The 15,745-nt window shown below is 41.3% G+C and overlaps 1 protein-coding gene across 4 annotated transcripts in view; it reads right to left on the bottom strand.

Annotated features, from left to right (window-relative positions):
* Positions 1 to 4,797: 4,797 nt before the first annotated feature.
* The window catches only part of LOC119975407 (ephrin type-B receptor 3-like), a 108,843-nt gene continuing 97,895 nt past the window's right edge, over positions 4,798 to 15,745 (bottom strand). For 2 of the 4 annotated variants that reach the window (XM_038815021.1, XM_038815022.1), the window contains exons 14-16: positions 14,593 to 14,786; positions 7,860 to 8,015; positions 4,798 to 6,898 (exon numbers count right to left, since the gene is read on the bottom strand). In XM_038815021.1, the coding sequence (XP_038670949.1) occupies positions 6,790 to 6,898; positions 7,860 to 8,015; positions 14,593 to 14,786 (459 nt within the window). In that variant the 3' untranslated portion in view covers positions 4,798 to 6,789. The remainder of the gene's footprint in view (positions 6,899 to 7,859; positions 8,016 to 14,592; positions 14,787 to 15,745) is intronic. The other 2 variants (XM_038815023.1, XM_038815024.1) reach the window with 1 other exon arrangement.

Genomic DNA, 15,745 nt, shown 5'->3' with positions numbered 1-15,745 from the left:
GGGTTCCATGAAGCTTCTTGTGATTTGAGCGGACTTATTCATATCTTGAATTTGAAGAATGACGAAATTATCCACAATGCAATAGATTTAGCCAATGAATATTGTCAAAATTGGGGAATACCAATTGCACGAACAAGGAGAAGAAGAATAATGCCTGGAGAGTCAGCAAGAGATAGTGGACTGATGGCACAAGAAGAAATGAATAGAGTAATGGTTGAGATTGTGAACAGATTAAAAACTGAAATTGAAGACCGCAGTGTCCGTCTTCAAAGACTCAGTGACCGATTTTCTTTTCTTCTGAACTTGAATTCAGGAGTGATTGAAGATGAACAAGAAAGAGAGAAATTAAAAAAGGAATGTTCAGACTTTGCAAATTATTATGACAATGATGTGGTTGCAATTCAGTTATATGACAAAATTATTGATTTTGTGATGCTCCTTCGAGCTGGAGGGAATAGAGTTCCCCCTGATCCTAAAGATGCTCTGGAGTCTTTACTGCAGTATGGGAGGGATGTCTTTCCGACACTGTGTGTTTCATGCAGATTACTGCTTACAATCGCATTTTCAGTCGCAAGCTGTGAAAGGTCATTTTCAAAACTGAAAGTAATAAAAACATATCTGAGGTCTTCTATGTCACAGGAGCGACTGACCAACCTGGCTTTAATAAGCATTGAAAAAGAATTTCTCACAGCTGATGTAAAAAGTGAAGTAGTTCAGGTGTTTTGTGACAGGAGGTATCATTTGGGGAAAAGAACTTAATAAATTTGATTGATTTATATTAAAATCGAATAAAGCGTTTATTTCATGTTTCATCTGTGTTTATATATTCAAAATGTTTTCCTTTCTCATAATATTTCTCAGTATATTAGGCCTTATACTTGAGTCTTTGGGGCATACAATCAAGATTTGCCCCGGGCATCACCAGACCTCTGCACGCCACTGGCCCCACGTCGTTGGGGAATCCTCGGGCTGCCGGCGAAACGGAGAATTCCGACAGCGGACAATCCAGCGCATTGTATTTTAAATGTTGAATGAGCCATAATAGTCATTAAATTGAACTGATCATTTGGGGTAAATTAGTAAAGTGGGTATCGGAGACCATCCTGATGCAACATGGAGAGCATGCTGGCTCACGTCCTGCATTCTGAATATAAAAGCTCAATGTAATTGTAGATTGGCTTAGTTGATAGTTTGCCTTCAAATCAGAGTTACTACACATCACAAGCACATAAATCTAGGCTTAACCTTGAAGTGCAATACTGAATTATGGGCACCATGCTCCCAAAACATTTCTATGTGCGATCTTTGGTGGGGAATGCAGTGCAAATCCCGGCAGGTGGGTCGTCACAATTCAGGGGCGGGATTCTCCCCTTCCCGGCGTGACGGGGATCCCGGCGTAGGGGAGTGGCGCCAACCACTCCGGGGTCGGGCCTCCCTAAAGGTGGGGAATTCTCCGCACCTTTGGGGGCTAGCCCAGCGCCGGAGTGGCTGGCACCAGAAGACTGGCGCAAAAACCCGGCACTCCCGGCAGCAGGGCTGACCGAAAGGCTTTCGCCGGTCGGCGCATGCGCCGGCGGTGACGTCAGCGGCCAGCTGTCGCTGACGTCACCACCGGCGCATGCGCGATGTGGGTTTCTCTTCCGCTTCCGCAATGGCAGAGGCCGTGGCGGCCGCGGAAGAGAAAGAGTGCACCCAGGGCACTGGCCCGGAGTCTGAGCCGGGGGCCCCGATCGCGGGCCTGGCCACCGTGGGGGCACCCCCCGGGGTCTGATCACCCCCCGCCCCCCCCCCCCCCCCCCAGGACCCCGGGGGCCCGGTCGCGCCGCCGTTCCCGCCGCCACCAGAGGTGGTTCAAACCTCGGTGGCTTGAGAGGCCTCCCTGCGGCGGGACTTCGGCCCATCGCGGGCCGGAGAATCGCCGCAGGGGCCTCGCCGATCGGAGTGGCGTGATTCCCGCCCCCACCACTTCCCGGGTGGCGGAGAATCTCTGCAACGGCGGGGACCGGATTTTCGGCGGCCCCAGGCGATTCTCTGACCCTGCTGGGGGTCGGAGAATTTCGCCCAGGATCATAATTCACCCACACTTAAAAATATTTTTGGAGGGAGGCATGTTTTGCACCGGCACTGAGAGGGGCGGGGTCGAAATATGCCAGCAAGCTTGGCTCCACAGAGATCTGGGCGCTTTATTAAAGGGGCACTGATCTCAAATTAAGTGACAGGTCCCCTTCCTCCTCTCACCTCATACATCATGACTCCCCACTGACCCTCACCCTTGATCACAGAAAATCCTCACCCTTAATCACAGGGCAACTGCTCCCTCTCATGGCTGTTAATGCTTGCCTCCCCCACACTACGCAGGCATAGGGTGGCACATTTCCCCCCCACCGCCCTCATCCTTTCTGACATCATCCCTCCCCTTCCAAGGGTCACTGGCCTCAACCCCCCTTTTCCACCCCCTCACAGATCGCTGGCATCAACCCCCTCTCCCACCCCCACTCAAGGATCGCTAGCATTGGGACCCTCCCAATGGGTCTCCCTTCAGGCCCTGCCCATGGGAGTGCCAACCTGGCAGCTCTGGAGTGCCAGGGGACAGTGTCAGACACTGCCGTGCCATGTCCCCGGCCAGCCGGAGGCTACAATGGCCTCTGAGCCAGCATTATCATCATGGGCCTTCGTATGTTGAGACCAGTCATGATTCGCACCAGTTTCCCGTGATGTTGGAGGGTGGAAGAATAACAGGATCTGGGAGAATCCAACTTAAAGCCAATTTTGAATATTTAAATACTACTTTCAAAACCTAACCTGGTACACTCCCACCCAGGACATGTTTGGAGGACTGTTTCGAGCTCGGCACAAATACAGTTTCTGGCCTCTTCCGGAATTCTTCTGACATTGCGGGAATTGTGCCAGGCACAATGGAGCCAGAGAATCACCCCCTAAGTTGTTTGCTAGAGAGCTGTTTCCTTCAGATACAATGTTAAACTGAGGTTATGATCCCCAACTCTAAAAGAGATTGCTCCAGTTGACCATGTTACACCAAGGCTTTTATGTCTTGTACTTTCTTGTGAGTTGAATTGCTCATTGCTAACTAACCATTTATGATCCAGTTAAAATCCAGCTCTGTACAAGGATTTAATAAAGATCAATTCGGAAGAGAAAAAAGAAACCTGCTTCCATAAAAGTGACGTGAACAATGAAGGTGAAATATGTACCGTGGCATTAATCCATAAAAATTTATGGACTACAGCTGCCCCTAAATTTCCTTGAGCATAAGAATATGAACTGTCTTCACCTCACTCTCGTTTCCAGGGTCAGAACTCTAAATGCAACATCAAACATTCCACTGTATTATATTCAGCTTCCTGTCAGCGGAGTTGAAAAGAACCAAATGAAATACGTTTTCATGTTAAGACAAAGACCAGAACTTACCTAAATTTTTGACTATTTGTTGCAACTTCTGCCACAACTTAAATACGACCAGCTATTCCATCTTAAACCAGTCTCTATCCATGAGCTAGAGTTAGAAGGTTACGGGTGAATTACGGGTGTGTGCCTCGCACTAGTGAAAACCACTCCTTGGAAAATGAGTTCAAATGCACTGTTAGTTCATTACATTCATTGGATTTGAGTTTGAAAACTGCAGCAATAAATTAGTACCAGAGACTGTCATATTGAAAAATAGGTCATCAGAATTAAATCACTTCACACTGAACACAACAATGAAACCTCTTGGTGAAAAAAAACTTAAGGCAATACAGATTGAAATTAAATCCAGCGATTCTATCAAAATGTCAGAATATTTGGCACCAACATAATAGCCTCCAAATATGCAAGCTTAAACCAAACTGCTTTTATAAAGTAAAAGGAAATTATGAATAGAGGATGCCACAAAGCCCATCATACAAATGAGAATAATTTATCCAAAATATGAAGGAGAGGACTTAGCAGGGCGCTGGTAAAGAAGTAGATTCACAATGTGAAGATTGCAGTTTGAATCCATCAACTTTAATTCGGAGTAGTTTTTATCAGTTAGAGGCTGAAGTTGCAAGGATTCCTAATTATATTAGAGCATTCCATTTCTCTGCAGGTGGCTGAACGTTGCCTACAAATTGACAGCATGAGCACCTCTTGTTGACCAGTCACCAGATGGGGTTGAGATCAGCGGGGGCGGAGGAAGCAAGAAATATACAAAATGTACTCGGCTGTTCTAAATACTGGAGGATGCTCTGAGAAAATATGCAGCCATGTGGGAGGAGTAATGATTTACTTCAAGAGATCATGGATTTCGGTATTCTGCAGGACGCAATTAACAACATGCATGTGTATAATCACCTCATGAATGAGATTGAAGATTCAATATTAATATTCATCACGGTATTAAGAGCTTGTGAAAGATGTCCTCAAATTCAGTGATATCCTCAAATTGTCACATATATTTATCAATTGGCTGTCAGTATTAAAATAGTAATGCTGCATTCATAGTGTCGAATAGGATAATTTGAAATTTTAATTTTAATAATAAACTTTACTTTTCATTGGGCAATTTCTTTTGTAATTTTTCTGCATTGAATTACTATTTCAGGTCCCTGTGACTCATTTTTATATATCTAGTTAAAAAGGACTGAATTTCCAAGAAAGTTCTCTTCAAAAATAACCTCCACACAACTAAGGATGCCTCCGACAAGAGTGTTGTAATTAATCGCGCCCATAACACATTGCATTACCAATAGCCAACTTTAAACACAGGCAGTGGCACCGAGTTTGATGCACAAAACAAAAGAAACAGGCACAACAAAATACCATAAACTTCTTAAATAATTTAATTGCAAAAGTTTTTTAAAAAATATTTCTACAAATGCAAGAATGCATCATTTTTCACCATTAAATACATCTCAATATTTTAAAAAGTTTGCAAAATACTATACAGGTATGTTTTCAAAGTGACTGGAAGACAGCCATTAATTAGGTCTTTCTACAAAAGATTAGCCACTGTAAGGCTATTACAGAAGTACTAAGTGGAAAGATTACTCGAGAGGAAATGGTGGGCCAGATTATTAAAGCTTGCACCAAATTCACAGCAACATAACCAAATGTGTTACCTTGGTCACAGATGCTGTGCTGGCACCATGAACTACTACTGAATAATCTGTCACAACAAATAGTTTGGAATTATTTTTTACAACGTAGTGTTATTTTACAGAACAATTTGGGTTTAAAGATCTACTTTGTGATTTAGGAATACAGAACGTCAAATTTTAACTGTTGCATTCTGCACATTTTTTGCCTTGTCTATATACAATACAGGCATGTGCCATTTAGAGTGGCAAAATATACATGGTCTGTATTTATTCTTGAAAGCCCACACATTAACAAAGGGAAATATCTAATAGTATGTACAAATGTACAGTCTCCTCTGCCATATTTTCTTGGAATATTGAGTAACGGGAGGTTTGCAGCTGAACTTAGAATGATGCACTGTAATACAGCCTAAATTAAAAATGCTTATTGCCTTTTCCATATTTTGTTCCACAATTACAGACTCTATGCACTCAATTGTTTACAAAGGTTTTATCTGTTCTTTAGAAAAAATAAAATTTCCTGTCTTTTGGCAATGGCAACAAAATTTAACAGCACTTGATTGAACAGATGGCCATGAAGTTTCTTCAGTCATGTACAGCCACTCACTTTTCTTGACAGCTCTCACAGTTAATGTTCAAAATCACTTTGACGATTCAGACTCTGCTTCTACCATTCAGAAAGTTCCGCCCAACTCTTCTTCCATAGGTTACGACTTCATAAATTTCAGATGGAAACCAAAGAAATCCTAATAATAAAGTCCAGAAGGAAGACTCTGTCCGCCCTGCATAACAGCAGTTTTGAATCAGTCAGGATCAGTTCATTTTTTGAGTTTGTGTCATCCATCTTTGCCCAGGTGTTACACATATTGTAAGAGCTGTTTCATACTTGCCTTGGCAAAGCATTTCCTTCACATGCCAATGCACAGATTGAGCCAATACGTCCAGTAATCTGTTTACTTAGAGTAACCATAAATTATAGGAACACCTGGGAACTTCAAGTGAAATCTTATATGCATGATAGCTGGACATGTCTACTTTCACTTCCCTCTCAAGATGTAATTATCTTGATGCCAGTATTCAATGCTCAAGTGCCACACAAGTTGTGAAGAACCGTCAATTGGAACCAAAAGGTGCAATCACACCTTGAAGGTATTCCTGTTTAGCTGTTCCAATCTGGTTTTATTGCAAGTTGAGATTTAGGAACAAACCCAAGAGTCTTTATACAAGGTTGCCACATTATATACAGAATTGTTCAACTTTTTTGTTATTTTTTTCATAGATGGTGCCACGAAGGAATGCACACATAAGCTGAATTTCAAATCTGTGATCCAATATTTCATGTGGTATCTTGACACATCGCTTTTAAATAATACATCTTCAATATGAAGACTTAATATATACTGGCTTCTGGGCAGATGTTGCCTCCTGTGGTAACTCTTGATAGTTTTCGAAATCGTCACAGGTTTGGTGCACTAGGAGTAAGATTCCATGAAGCAAGCCAATTGCCCAGAAGATATAACTATTTTCAGACTGCATTCCTTTTTGGAGCCCTTTCAGACATTTTTCAATTCATGCTACAATTATCCTTGAACTGAGGGTTGACTTGAAACAATAGTTCTAGGTGCTCCACACAGGAAAAACTGGAAGCCAGGCACTGCACGCAATTAATCTACTTGACTTCAATCTTAATCAGTTCCAGAGTCTCTTGCTGTCAGACCTGCACTGGAAGCGTCTGGTTCATCTGTAACCTCATGTCCTGAATGCTGCCGAGAATCTTCTTCTGGTGCCCAGCCAACGTGACTCCTATCCTCAGTAAGTCTCTGCAAAAGAATGTACATTTGTTACGTTTACTTTGGCAAGTTAGTTTGACTGTCTTCCAAGAACAAAATACAAAGAATGTTCAATAATTCAATGCTGATGTCCTCAGAATGTTCTTTTTGCCTCCAAAGCCATGAAAAGTGCAATTTCCAAAATTTAGGATGAATTTAAAGGCAATGTTTTACAAATATCCTAATTGCTTTGGTTTAGGACATTTCTTTTTTAGACTTCTCTTCATCTTCCACGATTCCTCTATTTAAACATAATACTTTTGCATTATTTATGTTGTAATAAAAAGAATATAACTATGATTACACAATGTAGTAGTCTTTAAATGCAACCCGGTTAGCTGATTGGTATATGTCTCATGAACATTGGAGAGTTTTTTTTGGAAATGGGAAAAATCCCTTTTGCTATCTCTTAATCCCAAGTTCTCACTCATTAATACTGTTGTTAATATTCCTCATCTACAAGTTAATTCTACAGCCCCAATGATGAAAAAAATACTTATAATTATTTGGTCCCAATGATTGAAAAACACTTGTGAGTATTTGATATACAAAAACACGAGAATGAAGCCAGTTCCCCTTCAAGTCACACACTATCCTGACTTAGAACTTGCTTCACTGTCACTGAGTCATCAACCTAGAACGCCCATTCTAATAGCACTATGAGTGTAACCGCAACAAATGGACTGCAGCGGTACAGGAAGGAGGCTCACTATTGTCTCTAGGGCACGAGGGATGGGCACCAAATTTTGGTCTTGCCACCAATGCTCACACTCCACAAGAAATTTTAAAAAAAATTCTTCCACCTGGTATTGTAGGGACAGAATCCACACTTTATGTATAAAGCAAATCATGACTAAAATGGCTGCTACAGTTGTGCATGTTTGTATCTCAGCCTTAGTTCAGAACAAATTCCATGAACAGGCTAGAGAGAGTGATGAGGGTAAATACTTACTCTGCCGTCATCTGAGCAACCAAGTCGAAAGAGGTGAACCCAGCATTAATAAAATTCTCCTTGTACCGACCCATTTTAATTGCATCTAGCCAGTCTCCCACTGTGGTGAATGTGGTGTAGTCAGGAACAGTACGGTCCAAAAGAGGCTGGGAAGGGCTGTGGGGAAGATAAGACAAAATCAGTCCACACCTTAAGCCCTGCTTACATCAGTATCCAGAGTGAGTCTGTAACAAGTCACTTCAGGTACTGAACATGATAAGGATCACAGCTGCCCTATCTACACTACTCCTCATAGCGGTACAGTTCTGACCATTGATAATCGACAAAGCATGTCTCTACTGCTTTAAGATGTAATGTGGTAAAGGGGGTAACATAAACCACTACTGATGTTTCCTGTTAACATCTGCGTTGCCTATGGAACTATAAACTGCCAATGTCATTTGAAGCTTTCTTTTCTGCCAAATCCTCAATCTGAAGTAGTATTCAAAATACAATTACATGTTACATGCACCTTGACCATCAAGACTTGCCTCTTGTTCACCTTCATGTGTGTGTTGAATTTTAACTGGACTAAATACCAAAATAAACCAGATAATTCTTTACTACCAATCACAAGTGATATGAAACAATGGAAAACTGAAACAAATCTCCAAGAAGTGAAACTGGTGAAGTTAAGACAGAAGCAATGGAGTGTGTGTGGGGGGGGGGAGAAGAAACAGAGCATTTTTATTTTATTTTTCTTATAGTTCAGTGGTAAAAGTACTCAAGTCCCGACCAGATGGTAAATGGTATTTACCAGCGTCATGTTTATGTTGTAACCTGCACCAGGGGAGAAGATTTTTTGTGTATCCTGACTCTGGCACGGTTTATTCTGCAGCTGCATCTGTGCTACAGTGGCAATGTTACGCAACACCAAAATCATTGGTTGCCAATAGCTCGGAGTCCTTTGGAATACTTCTCTGCCAAAGTTTAGTTGTGCAGTTTTACCTCAAGAGAATTTAGTTATATTCTTTACTGGGGCTGGATTTAGCAGTGATAATGATGATGGCAAAACTATAAGTATTCGCTAAACTCCTCTGAAACTAACAGCAACTTCTGTAATCTGCATATGAACAGTTAAATGCTGAAATCCAGAAGTTGCTGTCAATGATTCTACCCGTCTTCAGGTGGTGTACTGTTAAGATCCCCCAGGATGCAATCAATTAGAGCTCATTGAACTCAAGTGAACTTCAACTGTTCAATCATTATTCTTGCTGTAAAAACGCTTGAAAAAATTATACTTATTTAATGAGGTGTAACTGATTTTTAATGGCATACCAGTTCATAATTACTATTCAACAGCCTCATTGGCCCGGAAAGAGTACGTTTATATTTGTTGAATGTCAAATTTCTCCATAATGATAAAAACATCCTGAATATTTTAAAAATAATATATTTTTTAAGTTTGTGATATTTTAGCTTCTACTTTAATCCAATGTGTGCACCTCAATCCTTTAATCTGTTACTCATATCATTTTAATTAAAAGTGAAGGGAATTGGTGGTTGGTTACTTCCTGTTTTGCTGTCTGAGAATACTTCAATTTTCTGAACTTATTTATGGAATGTGGATGTTGGTGGCAAGGCTAGCATTTATTGCCCATCCTGAATTACCCTCACCGCCACCTTCTTGAAAATGAAAATGAAATGAAAATCGCTTATTGTCACGAGTAGGCTTCAATGAAGTTACTGTGAAAAGCCCCTAGTCACCACATTCCGGCGCGATTTAGCCTGGTGAGCCAAACTAGCCCCATGTAATGATGAGCTGTTTGCGCTGCTTGATGATATCACTGCTGTTGGACACCTGAAGATCACCATGACTTTGGTGCCCGATTGAAACTGACATAAGGGAAGGTGAAACTCATGCCACAGAGATTGCTAAACCTTTGTGGGCAGTCTTCTTCAAGGTCAGTGGTGAGCGCTTTTGCTTCACTGCTGACTGTGATATCCAGCCCTAGCTATCTAATCCTTTACATTGGGAACCCAAATTAATGTGTTAGGTTTCCTTTATAACAAAACAATGAGACATTAGTTGCTTTCTTTGAAGTAAACTTATTAAAATATTTAAAACAATTTTTATAATTACAATACATGAAAAGTACAGCTGTAGCATTTATGCTTACAGTACATAGTCTACCCAGAATATACGTATGTCAGATATACAAATGACAAGTACTGAAACCTGACGAAGATAGTTCAGTAAAAGAACTCCAGTTAAATCGAGTGAGAACAATTAGCAGTGAGGCCATCAGGAAAGAATTTGAGACCCAGTTTAGTTTAATACTATACAAAGGTTAGTTTGCTTTGGACATATGAAGTGTTTTATGAGTGACAATTGCCAAAAGGTTCCAACCAAGGCATCCACAGACAGATTCAACGATAATGTAAAACAGACCATACAGGAAATGGATGAGAATATTTGAAGGAGCAGATCAAGCATGCATGTTTAGACGGCCCTAGTTAATGACCCATCCTGTCACATGGGCCAATATTAGAATTAATCTATTAACCGATGACGACACTGATGATGCATATGTGATTAAAAGCACAAAATGTATGAGCCCCTTTGGGAATTTGGGACTATGAATCATATTATTGACAGCTGCGCATTAAAGCCAGCATAGAGGTACAGAATGAGTCAAGGTTGTAGTAGATGTACTGTTATTTAAATGATATAATTTGAGGATCTGTTCCTCTGCACCTCCATTCAGAGGCATAGGGGATGCTTTCTAAAAGGAAGGCCTTGCTTTTCCTGTTGGAAGAATTTACAAAAATGCCCCGATCTCCTCCCGGGCACAAATGTTCTCAAGTTGCTTTTTCTAAATTTTTCCCATATATTATTTTAAATGAGGAAAATAATGTCTGAGAGGCACCGCACATCTCATTCCTTACATATGCTAAAGCTGAAATGGCAATTCAGGGCATGTGTTTTATTTACCTTCACCTCCAGCAACGCATAGATCAAAATTAGGTTCATATGAATCTAATTTGGGACATCTTTTTCACTTATTCACAAAGTGGGTTGAGGGAAAAGAACAGATGTCTTCAATCTTTCATTCTTGAATAAGCAAACAAATACTAGCCCGGGCCTAAGAATCATCTTTTCCACCCCATCCACACAATTTTGCTTTCTTTCCTAATGATTGCTTATTAAAGTTCCATTGACATTCACAAGCCGCTAGTACTTAACTGAGGTAGTTATTTCAAAATGAACGTCGAGTGAATTCCAGCAGATTATTCAATGGTGGGGGGTGGGGGGGGGGTGGCGTCATTGCCAAACCCACCACAATTCTCACCCATCATCTATGCATCAAAGTGCATAGATTTTTCAGCAAGCATTGTGTTCAGAGTTCTGAGCATAAGCTGCTCTGCACCCCACATCAGTTAATTCAGCAGACTCAGGATTTAACGTGAAGGTTTACAACTAGACCATGCCCAGTTTTGGGTGCATGAGGGATTTTGTTCACACCCACACATCCTCCAGCCTGAATGATGAAGTTTTCTATGTTCCCAACGAAGCATGGAATGTCTGCCAGTCAAGAAAATATCAAGTGTCATATCAGCTTTTAGATAAATGGTCTGGGGAGTGGGGGGTGGGGAGCCCTGGAGCTGGCTTCCCGAAATGCAACTCACAATGCTACAGACTGCTTTATGGCAAAGCAAACTTGGTGAGGGCAAGGTGTTAGGCCTTTTATTTGCATAGACAAAGGGGCTTTAATAATTGGACTTTAAAAAACCAAGCTGTTGAGAATTAGCAGAGAATGAAACAATATTGACCAAGCTCCTCCTCCCAAAACGAGGCGAGCAGTCAGAAAAACTGGTGTTAATAATAGAATCTCTACAGAGGAGGCCATTTGGCCCATCGAGTCTGCACGGCCCAAGTATCATTCCTAGGCCCAATCCCCGTAACCCCGCCCAGCCTTTGGGCATTAAAGGGCAATTTATCATGACCAATCCACCTAACCTGCACATCTTTGGGTTGTGGAAGAAAACCGGACACCCAGAGGAAACCCATGCAGACAGGGGAGAACGTGCAAACTCCACGCAGACAGTAACAAAATGCCGGAATTGAATTTGCTGGTAAAGACTGCCTTGTTTTTAGTTCTTATCCCTTCGGGTAAGGAGTGCGCTTCTGAGTGGAAAACCTTATTTCCTGCCCACTACATTAGGGTTTCATTCATTCTGCGTAGCACCCAGAAAAACAAATGCTGCATGAATCACCTTCTTGGCCAGACTACTCTTTTTCTACATGACTCAGTATTACTTTGCGTCGTTCATTTAGACAGTGAGTTATCTGGTGAGTTCCAAGTACCCTTTGTTAATATTTAGTTCCAAAGAGTCAGAATGGGACTTGAAAAGTTAACTCTGTTTCCCTCTCTACAGATGCTGCCAGACCTGCTGAGTTCTCCCAGCATATTTTTGTTTCTATTTCAGATTTCCAGCATCCGCAGCATTTTGCTTTTATTTAACTAAAGTGACTTACTTTTGTACTTCATTGACAAATCTGCTTGAAAGTACCACATTTATAAACAAATGAATGAAAGAATACAAAGTTACATTGGTTACATAGGTGGACAGACAGATTAATTGATGAAATTTAATGCAGAGAAATACAAAGTGATTAATTTTGATAGGAAGAATGAAGAGATGCAATACAAATTTAAGCGATTGCGGGAAAAGAGAGCCCAGAGAGTCCACGCACTCAAACCTTAGAAGATGGAAGGTCGAGTTGAAAAGGATGTTGAAAATTCATACCGGAAATTTGACTTTATATTTTGAGGCATGGAGTATGAAAAAAGTATCCTGAACCTTCATAAAACACTATCAGACACCAGCTGGAGTACTGCTGTGCTACTTAGAGCAGAGAAGGTTAAGAGGAGATTTCATTTGTGGTCAAATTGGTGAATGGTTTTGATGAATAAAGAGAAAACTGTTTCCAGGACAAAAGACTCAGTAGCCAGAGGGCACAGGTTTAAAGTGATTCACAAAAGAATCAGAGGTGACATAAGGAGAGAAATGATTAAGCAGTGAGTTGTTATGACCTGAAATGTGCTGCCAGAGAGGGAAGTGGAATCAATTGTAACTTTCAAAGGGGAACAGAATCAATACTGAAGGAGAAAGACTTCCAGGTTTATGGGAGTAATGTAGATAGAATCATAGAATCCCTAAGTGCAGAAGGAGGCCATTCGGCCCATCGAGTCTGCACCGACCCTCTGAAAGAGCATCCCTAATCTCAGCCCAAACCCTAACCTATCCTTGTAACCCCACCTACGGCCAATTTAGCATATCCAATCCACCTAACCTGTACATCTTTGGACTGTGGGAGGAAACCAGAGCACCCGGAGGAAACCCACACAGACACGGGAAGAATGTGCAAACTCCACAGAGACAGTCGCCTGAGGTCAGAATCGAACCCTGCTCCTTGGCGCTGTGAGGCAACATTGCTAACCACTGTGCCACCGTGCTCTTTGAAAGAGCCAGCAAAGGCTCAATGAGCCAACTGGCCTCCTTCTCACTACATCAACATATGCTGAAAGAAATAGATGATCATGGCTACATGGTGGCAAAAAACACATTCTTTTGTTGCAGACTACAAACACCGAAAAAATGAAGCACAAGTCAATTGTCCACCTGATCACATTTTACAGCAGTAAATGTCAACCAGACTTCCTTCTTGTACCAAATCTGAGCAAGTCAGTCCTGAAGCCTGACTCATTAATTTTATCTGTTGGCTTATGTCAGTCTTGTCATCGATGTTAACTCCAATATCGTTCATGACCCTCCTCATTCACTCTAATGTATGCACAGTGAAGGGATTTTTAAAATACTCAGTGCTTCATGTCAGTGAAATTAATTATTTCATACTCCTCAAAACTCCTTAATCATTCTGCCATGAAAGTTTAATTTAAGTTTTGACAAGTGATTCAGGTAGAATCAGAGATTTTCTTTGGGTTGAAGGCTTCATCTCTGTGACTAGAAGCATACTTCATCTAATAATCCCCATAGATTTATATATACTTTTTAATTAACTTGTCTGAAACTACCAAAAACTTTTCAGGACTCATTGTTTATTCCCATCATGCTGATAGCATTTTAAAAAAAATTTTGTGCACCCATACATGTAACTAATACACCTTAATTTCTATTCTTCCTGCATTCTTTAGCTAGGATTCTTATCTATCTTATCAATTAAGGGTCCCCTGACCTTGTGACCTTTAATTCAAAACAAGAAGGTCACTTCATTATTGTTTCCTGTCTATCACTCATCAATAAGTATCTATTTGCACAGGCAGAAAGAAAAGATCCAAAGCATTTTGAAAATCCTCAGCGTCTCTCCGTTTGCTGAAGAGACCATATTGTTTTTTTTGTGGTGCCACAGGTCACCTTACATGACAGGCATTATACTAAAGACCATTAGATAACCAGGGTCATGACCTATACGCACACCACGCTTGAGCAGCAGGCGCCGAGATCAAGATATTAAAGTTGATCACTTAAAATGTCAGTATTTCCAATTGTGAATTAAATGTTCTTTTTTCAAATGAAAGTACTATTTTATGGCATCTTTTTAACAGGAATAAATCATGGTTACATTATCTAATATAATGATTAATGAGGTAGGAAGTTAATCAAAATCAAAAGCTACCAGTACATTTCTATGTGGTCTTGGAAATTTCCACCTTGTAATGAGACATACCCTGGATTTGCAATGGAAACGACTTTCAGACTAGCTGCATTCCGAATGAGTTTGTCCAGTGTATTTACAATCTGGGCAAATTTGGGGCGGTTGTTACGATCTTTCACCCAGCAGTCCAGCATCAATTGATGTAGAGCAGTTGGACAGTCCATTGGAGGAGGCAAACGATAGTCCTGTTCCACAGCATTGATAACCTACAAGGGAATCCAAACCATTATGAAACAATGCAAATACACCAAACTCATTTTCCATAGCTCTCCAGATTCTATAACAGTGTCTTTAGAATGAAATGATGTGAAGATCCCGGCGTTGGACAGGGGTGGGCACAGTAAGAAGTCTTACAACACCAGGTTAAAGTCCAACAGGTTTGTTTTGAATCACTAGCTTTCGGAGCACTGCTCCTTTACCTGAGGAAGGTGCAGTGCTCCGAAAGCTAGTGATTCGAAACAAACCTGTTGGACTTTAACCTGGTTTGAGAATGAAACACAGCAAATGTCACGGTATTATTTAAAGAGGGAAGCAGATGGAAACCAGGGCCAGAGGTTTATGCTCTCCACTGGTGGGCTTTTAGGTGGGGGTGGGACGTGAAATTGAAGGGTCCCTCTGTGTTCCTGCTGCCTCAACCATACAGAGATTTTACAATGGGTGCCCTTCCTTAAGGTCCGTTTACCTGGGCCTCTGGTGCCTGGACTTGGGTTCCGATGTACTTCTGCATTTCTTCTTCTGTCCACTGCAGTGGTGTTGCTGCAGGGACTTGAGATCTGCTAGCCAATCATTCTTCCTGAGTGAGGGGCAGAAGTCCCATCTGCAGCCGCTTAATGTTCATTCGAACATGAACTGGGTGCATGGCACTTGAAGTCAGTGGGATGTGTTCCCCGTTGACTGTTCAGATGGCAGGAAGCGATACTCCACCATCTGAAAATTTCAGGCCCAGGGAACTACAATGATGTTGGGTTAGCTTCAATTGCAGGGAAATTATTGAAATACATCAACGTAGTGCGTCTGAGCACTTGGACAAGCCTGAACTGATCAAACTGAATCAGCAAGGATTTGTGAAACTCTGTGACTTCTGACTAATCTAGTTGAATTTTCTGAGACGGTTACAAGCATAATATGTAGGGGAATGCGTATGTATGCAGTCTACGTGGACCTC

The sequence above is a fragment of the Scyliorhinus canicula genome, chromosome 13, assembly GCF_902713615.1.
Source record: "Scyliorhinus canicula chromosome 13, sScyCan1.1, whole genome shotgun sequence".
Lineage (NCBI taxonomy): Eukaryota > Metazoa > Chordata > Chondrichthyes > Carcharhiniformes > Scyliorhinidae > Scyliorhinus > Scyliorhinus canicula.
The sequence above is the reverse complement of the archived record's forward strand: the minus strand, read 5'-3'. Positions and strand labels throughout refer to the sequence as shown.